Source organism: Scophthalmus maximus, chromosome 7 (assembly GCF_022379125.1).
Source record: "Scophthalmus maximus strain ysfricsl-2021 chromosome 7, ASM2237912v1, whole genome shotgun sequence".
Lineage (NCBI taxonomy): Eukaryota > Metazoa > Chordata > Actinopteri > Pleuronectiformes > Scophthalmidae > Scophthalmus > Scophthalmus maximus.
Genome location: NC_061521.1, coordinates 25,500,001 through 25,507,500, shown reverse-complemented (window position 1 = coordinate 25,507,500; position 7,500 = coordinate 25,500,001). Strand labels below are relative to the sequence as shown.

The following is a 7,500-nucleotide window of genomic DNA, read 5'->3' as shown; positions in this document are numbered from 1 at the left end:
CTCTGCTGCACCGTGTGAACCTGAACTAATAAAAGCTAATAAGTTCAGAAATGTCCCAGAAAAACTCAAAAGTTTTAGTGTATTTCCAAACTCATTCCACCAAAAAACTTACGGTGGCATAGATGTAAAGATTAACGATGGTTTTTATTCTTGTCAGGGAGTCATTCACGCGTGTGTCTGTGACATGTAACATTGGGTGTTATATTCATATTCATATATTTATAACTGTCATTGTAATAGATTTGGCTCATCCCTTTTTGGGGTGACAAGACATATTTAATTCACAAAAACCCTCATCTTCTTCTGGTGTTAAATACTGCTACAAACTGTGTTGTCTTTTTAAAAAAAAAAGGAAAAATCCCAAATGAACTCATGAAATATAGATAAATTACATATAGTGAATTGATAAACAGCCGTCTCAGTCTCTGTGCATCATCTCTATGAAATAATCTCCCACAGAGCATCACTCAGTTCACATTCAAATAAAACTACATCATTTAGACACGTTGGATGAATCTGCTTTTCTTAATTTTCTAAATGTATCGTCCAGTTTCCTCAGTCAAAGTTAAACTGTCGATAAGTGAGAGAGCGATGGACTTTCTACAACATGAACAATATTGACAAACCTCCACGAAGCCTGCGGATGATGAGCTGTCAGTCAAAATCTGCTGCAGTCGACGAGAAACATTCATGAAGAAACACTGAGCTCTGCTGGTGTCAAGGGGGAAGTGACTGATGACTGTGAGAGAAAATACTGGAAACAAACAAAACCATGTTTTTCTTCATATTCATTCAGTTTTAAATGCATTGACTAATTTCCTCAACGTTACATAATTACAGTGCAGTAAAAAATTGATTTAAGAAGCTACAAGATACCGGAGTGGTATTATGAGACGCTGGAATTATGAGAGCAAAGAAATTCAAAAATTATGAAATAATAATGAAAATAATAATAATAATCAGCATCATACTGTAAAAAATTTGGAAAAAATACATATATATGTATAAAAGTCCTTCTGCTGGATAAGCACTGTCTTGTGGCACATCTGCTGTCCCGTAACACCTGGATGGTGATAGAATATCTGTATATGTGTGTATATATATATATATATATATGTGTGTGTGTGTGTGTATATATATATATATATAAATTATATACATATAAATATATATAAATTATATACATATATTCAGAATTAATCTATATTTATATTATATTCAAATTATTTTAAACTATTTTCCAATATACAATAAAATACATAAAAACAAAAAATAGTGATGGAAAAAAAACGCTCCAGCGCCCGACTCCTGGAATTCTGACACCAAGTCTTTATTTCTTATTTGTTACTTGATCAGTACATTGACAGAGACAGTTTTACTTGGTATATGTAATCATATTTATATAATATATTTAAACTGAACGGTACAACAAAGCAGTTAAGAGTCCGTCCACTTCCGTGAACGGAAACAAGCCCGTAGGTGGAAAACTCCCCCCGAATATGAAACAAGCCAGACGAGAAGAAGGAAATGAAAACAGAACTTATTGCTCTATACAAATCGAAGTCATAACGTTAGTACGAAGGAGAACAGTAGCAGTACACGTGATCAACATCATTATACCAAGATGAGGTTAACGTCCTATGTTCGCCTAGAAAAACAACGAGAAGAAACATCTGGAGGGAAGAAGAACAAGAATCATGTCGACCTTCACAAAAACGCTAACAAGCGTTTTTCGCTTTTCTAGAAATGAATAAGTATCTACAGGTGCGAGGGGCACGGGGGTCTTACACTGACTGATCCGGAGACGTCTCTACAGGCGGCGCGCACTTTCAGGATCAAACGCTACTGAACTTCACTACTTGTAGACCTTTAGGGGAGGAGCAGGGTCAAAGGTCAAAGACGTGTTAGACCAAGGGGTTATAATCACAAACCAAAGTGAGGATGAGGTCGACAATACTGTACAGCACTTCAGAGGGGGGGGGGGGGCAGAATACATTCAGGAGCCCCCCACCAGGCAGAGTCAACGTCTAAAAAGGAAAGTAAAATAGAGGCAGTGTTGGAGGAAACCAAAGAAAAAGTGTAGACGGCAGAAAACGAAACACTGAAAGATTCTCGTGCACAAGACGTCGCTACACGCCCAAACTCCGGCGTCCGTGAACTGGTGGAATGACTTGAGGTTGTGTTTTTAAACCGGACCAGTTTCCTCTCGTCCTCGCGCTCCGTTTCTCTCGGCCGCAAACCAAACGAATCACATTCTTTCTCTTTGACATTCATTCGTTCACCGAGTCAGACTCTCTCTCTGTGCACGTGTGACATCCTCTGGGCCCCCTGGTGCACAGAAGCACCAGCAGTACTTCAAAAAGTGACGTCAGCTGATAGCCCTTTAGGGTGGCGGCCGGGCGAGGCCTGTGAGGGCCGGGGCACCGAGTGATTACGTTTTTTTGTTGTCATTTTTAATATTTTATTTTGACATTTGGGAAGGGGGTGGGGTAGTTCAGATGGCTGCGCAGGGGGGAGGGGGGGGGGGGGGGGTTGCCCTACATTCTGAGCTTGGGGCCCAAATGGCTCCAAAAAAGCCCCGCCCCTTACAGGCCGCCTCGAGGAAGCGCGCACCTCAGCGGTTAGGAAGCTCCGCCCCCTTCTGACAGGGGGATCAAAGGGGGAACGTTTTCTAAAAGTTGAATGAGACCATGTGGTTCATGACCTGGGGGGAACCTGAACACGGACGAGGTGGTCCAGTATCGCAGCAGACGACGGCAACGCAGCGTCACTAGTCTAAAACTACACACACGTACGGTACTGGTGAGACTACGGTTACACAGCACATCAAAACACACACACACACACACACACACACACACACGCACTAAACACAGCAGGTCCTACTTGAGAGTGAATTCTATTTATTTGTCTCTTCGATGTCTCGTCTTTGGAGTAGTTCCCTTTCCAAGCTGAGCCCTCGCAACTTATATGAGAGCGTAAAGGTGAAAATGTGTGTTATACTTTGTATCACGTGGGTGGTAGCTTTGGTTTATCCACGGAGAGGTGGTGGGGGCCAGGCGCTGTAAGGGAAGGGGCTTGTCGGCTCACCCCGGGTTCTGACCTCGGTCCCCCTGGTCCGGTTTGGTTCGGGTCAGAGTGTGATTGTCACGTTAGAGACCACAAAGAGCCGACTACGGCCAGAACCACATCCACGCACTGGAGTAAGGCCGCGTTCACACAGATATATACATGTGCTAAGTCATTTCAATTGGGGAGGGAGGGTGGAGTTATTGAAACTGGTTCAGCTTTGCTGCAGGTACATAAATCAACGCACCTCCACCGACGCAGACTTCTGTCTGAACGCGGCCCGACAGACGGATGATGGCGGTTTCATCCTCGGCTGGGTTTTTACTTTAACTATGTCACATTTAAGCTGCTAATGGAAAATATGTGTCTCGCTAGTTGCTACTACTCAGATACTAAAATGTCCCGTGATAACATCCACATGCATATTAATCAATAATTATTCTAGCCTATATTCATGTAGTGGACTTTCTAAGAAACGTGTGGGATGACACAAAGGTTTAAAGCTGCACTCAGCGACATTGTTCTGATGATCCAGTAATTTTAACATTTGAACGTAGATAATTTGTAAACTGGTGGCATCTGTCACGCTCTGTACAAGGTGTTACCCACAATATATTATTGCAGTTTCAGTCTTTTGTTAATCAGTTAAATTAATTTTGAAAATATGGACATGGTCATGCTCACGTGATTTCACAAACACTGATTATAGGACAGTGATTAAAGTCTGGAAACACAAGTTCAGTTCTGCCTCTGGGTTGTTAACGTTCAGGATAATTAATTACTTTGCTGCTGCATTGGTTACATTAGACAGCATATTTATAAAGTTAGCTTTATGCTAAACAATAGATGGACTCCATTAGTTTACAGATTGTCATTTTGCTCAAAATCAAGGTGATTCAAACAAATTGGATCTACATTTGTGCATTGTGCTCAGAAAAATAGGTAAAACAAAATTGTGTTAGCTTAGCAGCTAAATTAATTTTCAAAGTAAGTTTTTTAAAGCTGGCAAAAGCATTAATGATGACTCTATAGATCCATCTGTCAACAACTAGCCCACCGTGCTGCTCCTTAGCTTCAGCCCCACAACGCTGTCGTGTGGAAGTTCCTAAAACTCCCAAATTCCTCCTATGCTGACGACACCACGCTTTTGCATTCTCGCTAGTTTCGGACATGAAATCTCACTGAGTGCAGTTCTAAACCAGTGAGGTGTGCTCTAGCTATGCAGGCTAATACATCTCCTCTAAGCACTACAGGTGCACTGGACTACGATACGCTGCGCTCTGCTGTCTGTCAAATCCTGGACACACCCCCTCTCTGATTCTCACTTGTCACAGAGAGAAATGGGCACAACACAGAGAGAGATACTCACACTTCTGTACAACAACAACAACAACAACAACAACAACAACAACAACAAAACATATTGCTTTCAAAATACTGATGCGTAACTCTTCTTTCTTTGCCAACCCCTAAAAATATATTCCCTTCCCATATCCTGCACTTTCACCTTCTCATTTCACATTATTGACAGTAGCTCTTTGTCACATATTGCTGTGTGGATTGTTCACAGACAGAATCACTTTCCTTGTTTTGTTTTTTGTGGGGTTGGGGGGGGTGGGGAGGGAAAAAGGGGGAGGGGAGTTAGAAAGGACGCAGGCAAAGAATGAGGAGACACTTAGCAAACACAAGAATGACACTTCAAGAAGAAAAACAGTTGCCTAAATCTTTAAGTGTTGGGCGACGAGGGTGATAAGGTGAGGATGTTTTTTTAGTAGCAATACATATGATATTTTACAGTGGGGGGGAGAAGATGGCAGACAGAGAGAGTCATCTTCACCTCAGTTATGAACTTCACTTCTGTCTCCTTCACCTTTTTTTGTTAAAAACCCTCCCCGATCTCCATCTCTTCGTCGCCGTCATCCTCTTTCTCTCTCTCCATCCCTTTAGCCCCCTCCCTCTTTCCTATGGCTCTTTAGCAGGACACCTCCATGGTGTGGGCGACTGCGCCGACCCCCTCCGTGCTGTCGGAGTGGGTGCAGGCCCGGGAGCGGGATCCGTCCATGGAGCTGGCGCTGGTCAGGGAGGCCGTCCTGGATCGGGCCAGGCGGGTCATACTGGCCGAGGGCACTGGGAGGAGGGGGAGGGGGGACAAAAAGCATTCAGCATTACATTTTTGTAAAATGAAATAAAAACTGAGATTGGTTGATGTTGGGGAGATGTGGGGAGAACATGCTCATGTAGAGTTGCCATCTCTGTCGCCGAATCGGCCGCGACGCCTTGGGTTTGTTCATTAAAGCTGTTAATGTGTCCGAACTCAGACACATTGTCAGAATCATGCTGCAGAATTTCAGGGCTCAGTTTGAGTTTTACGAAACTCGAGTCTCCTCTGGAAGATTAACGTCACAATGATGGAATTGTAGTAAATTGCACTCATATGATGAATTGCATTATGGGTAAATGGGCCTTAAGTTCAGGTTTCCAAAGTCAAGAGTGAACCCTGAAGCTCTTTGTTTTCATCCGGGCTCTGAGTATATTATACTTATACTAGCAAAATCATAGTAGTTAATAAAATCCATGCAATAAAACTACATTAAACTTTCATATATTAATAATGTAATTGTCTACCAGATAAAAAGTGATTTAGCTGCAGTTAAGTTTTTAACTTACAGCTGATGTGGTGAGTAACTTAAAGCAGCACTGATTTATTTTTCAGCCACACGGGGGCAGCACAGCAAACTACTTACATACATCTGCTATTACAGCTGTGGTGGCAAACGTTAGCAGAGTTTAAAGTACCGGAGCAACACTAGGATTCATGTAGAAGTGTGTTTGTGACCAAGTGACAAGTTTAATATTTTGTCTTTGAGATCTGTTTTAGTCTCAGTTAGGAACAGGCTAGTTGAAAAAGTTTTTTTTTTCTCGTATGCTGACGACACCATGCTTGCTAGTTAACAAGTTAGATATAAAATCTAACCAAGTGCAGCTCTAAACCAGTTCACAGTGTTTTATTTGACATCGATAAAAATACATATTTGAGGTTTTAAATACCAAAAAACGCATGAAACAATATAGTTTTTTTTTCTCTCTGACTCTCCTATGATTGGCTGACCACCAGTGAAGATAAGATATACCTTCATTCGTCCCACAATGGGGAAATTTGGTAAAAGATTGTCGCCTGCTACAGAAACTCACTGGTTAAAATAGCGATGGCCACCGATGAGGAGTGTTTAGTCAAAACCCACAAATCACAGATGACTGAAGAAAACCTACCACATCCTCAAACATGCTAATAAGAGGATGTTTCAGAACTTTACCTGGCACATTCGTGGCGTAGTCGTAACTCATTTACATGCTGTAATCACATCCAACGATTGTGCTTTATGCGCTTATTATTTGTTTTGTAAGTTGCGAGGTAAGTGGAATGTCCGCTCAGTGTTGTGTTGTTGACTGTGGGCAGTGTCTGTAAAGTTGTGACATCACAACATTGCGGATGTCCAGAGCTCTCGTTTACAAGCTCAGATTTCATCTCCTGTTTTGAAAAATCTAATTTTAAAATATGGGTTGTTAAGTTTTCAGAATTTCAAATTTGATTACAGGAAAATATATTTAGTGTTCTGCTAATTGTCATTTAAAACTATTTGTGTTTTGATGTTGACGGCCATTTTGTGATCCGACAGGCTTCGCTCCGAGCTAGCTGAAGGCCATGCAAAGAGCAGCACTGGAGATGCGATGGTAAAGGAAATGGGGGGAAGGGGAAGTAAAGGCAATATATTTTTCCGTGGGAGGAAAAATTATTTCATTTCTTTAATAAAAACAAAAGACGGGCAAAAAGTAAAGATTCCATAACAGCCCCCAAAAAGTAGTGTATTAATAGCAAAAAAAAATCAAAGATCAACGAAAAATTTCAAAATGCCGATATCAATCGAACAGGGCAGCAATAAGAGGTCAGAGGTGAACGGGGAGGAGGAAATACCTGGACCTCCACTCAACCTCCGATCCTTCACATAAGCGACTGAGAGAACAGGGTGAGGGAGACAGAGGGCAAGATTAACACAACTCACATACTGTATCCACCACAGAGCACAACTCAAATATGACTTCTTCTGAAACAGGATTTGAATTTAAGATGAACGACACACAAACATCCTGCACATGTATAATGATACAGTTATCTTTTACTGGTACTTACTGTAGCCCATTCCCTGCAGGAAATACTTGAAGGCTTCAGTCAACTTGCCGGGCTGGAAATAACAAAAGAAAACGTCAAGAGTTTTAATATATATAGATGATGCATTCATGGTCCGTCTGGATTTCCTCATTACGTGACGTCTGTTATCGGTGTGTTACCTGCGTGAGCTGGGGGAGTCCACCGGAGTCGGCCATCTGCCGTGACAGGAGAGAGCAGTAATCAAGTAAAGAAGACAAATGCAA

The 7,500-nt window shown here is 41.9% G+C and overlaps 1 protein-coding gene across 9 annotated transcripts in view; it reads right to left on the bottom strand.

Annotated features, from left to right (window-relative positions):
• Positions 1–1,306: 1,306 nt before the first annotated feature.
• The window catches only part of ndrg4 (NDRG family member 4), a 37,387-nt gene continuing 31,193 nt past the window's right edge, over positions 1,307–7,500 (bottom strand). For 7 of the 9 annotated variants that reach the window (XM_035642902.2, XM_035642901.2, XM_035642906.2 and 4 more), the window contains 4 exons: positions 7,417–7,452; positions 7,259–7,310; positions 7,043–7,081; positions 1,307–5,196 (listed from right to left, as the gene is read on the bottom strand). In XM_035642902.2, coding sequence (XP_035498795.2) covers positions 5,042–5,196; positions 7,043–7,081; positions 7,259–7,310; positions 7,417–7,452 — 282 coding nt within the window. In that variant the 3' untranslated portion in view covers positions 1,307–5,041. The remainder of the gene's footprint in view (positions 5,197–7,042; positions 7,082–7,258; positions 7,311–7,416; positions 7,453–7,500) is intronic. The other 2 variants (XM_035642904.2, XM_035642910.2) reach the window with 1 other exon arrangement.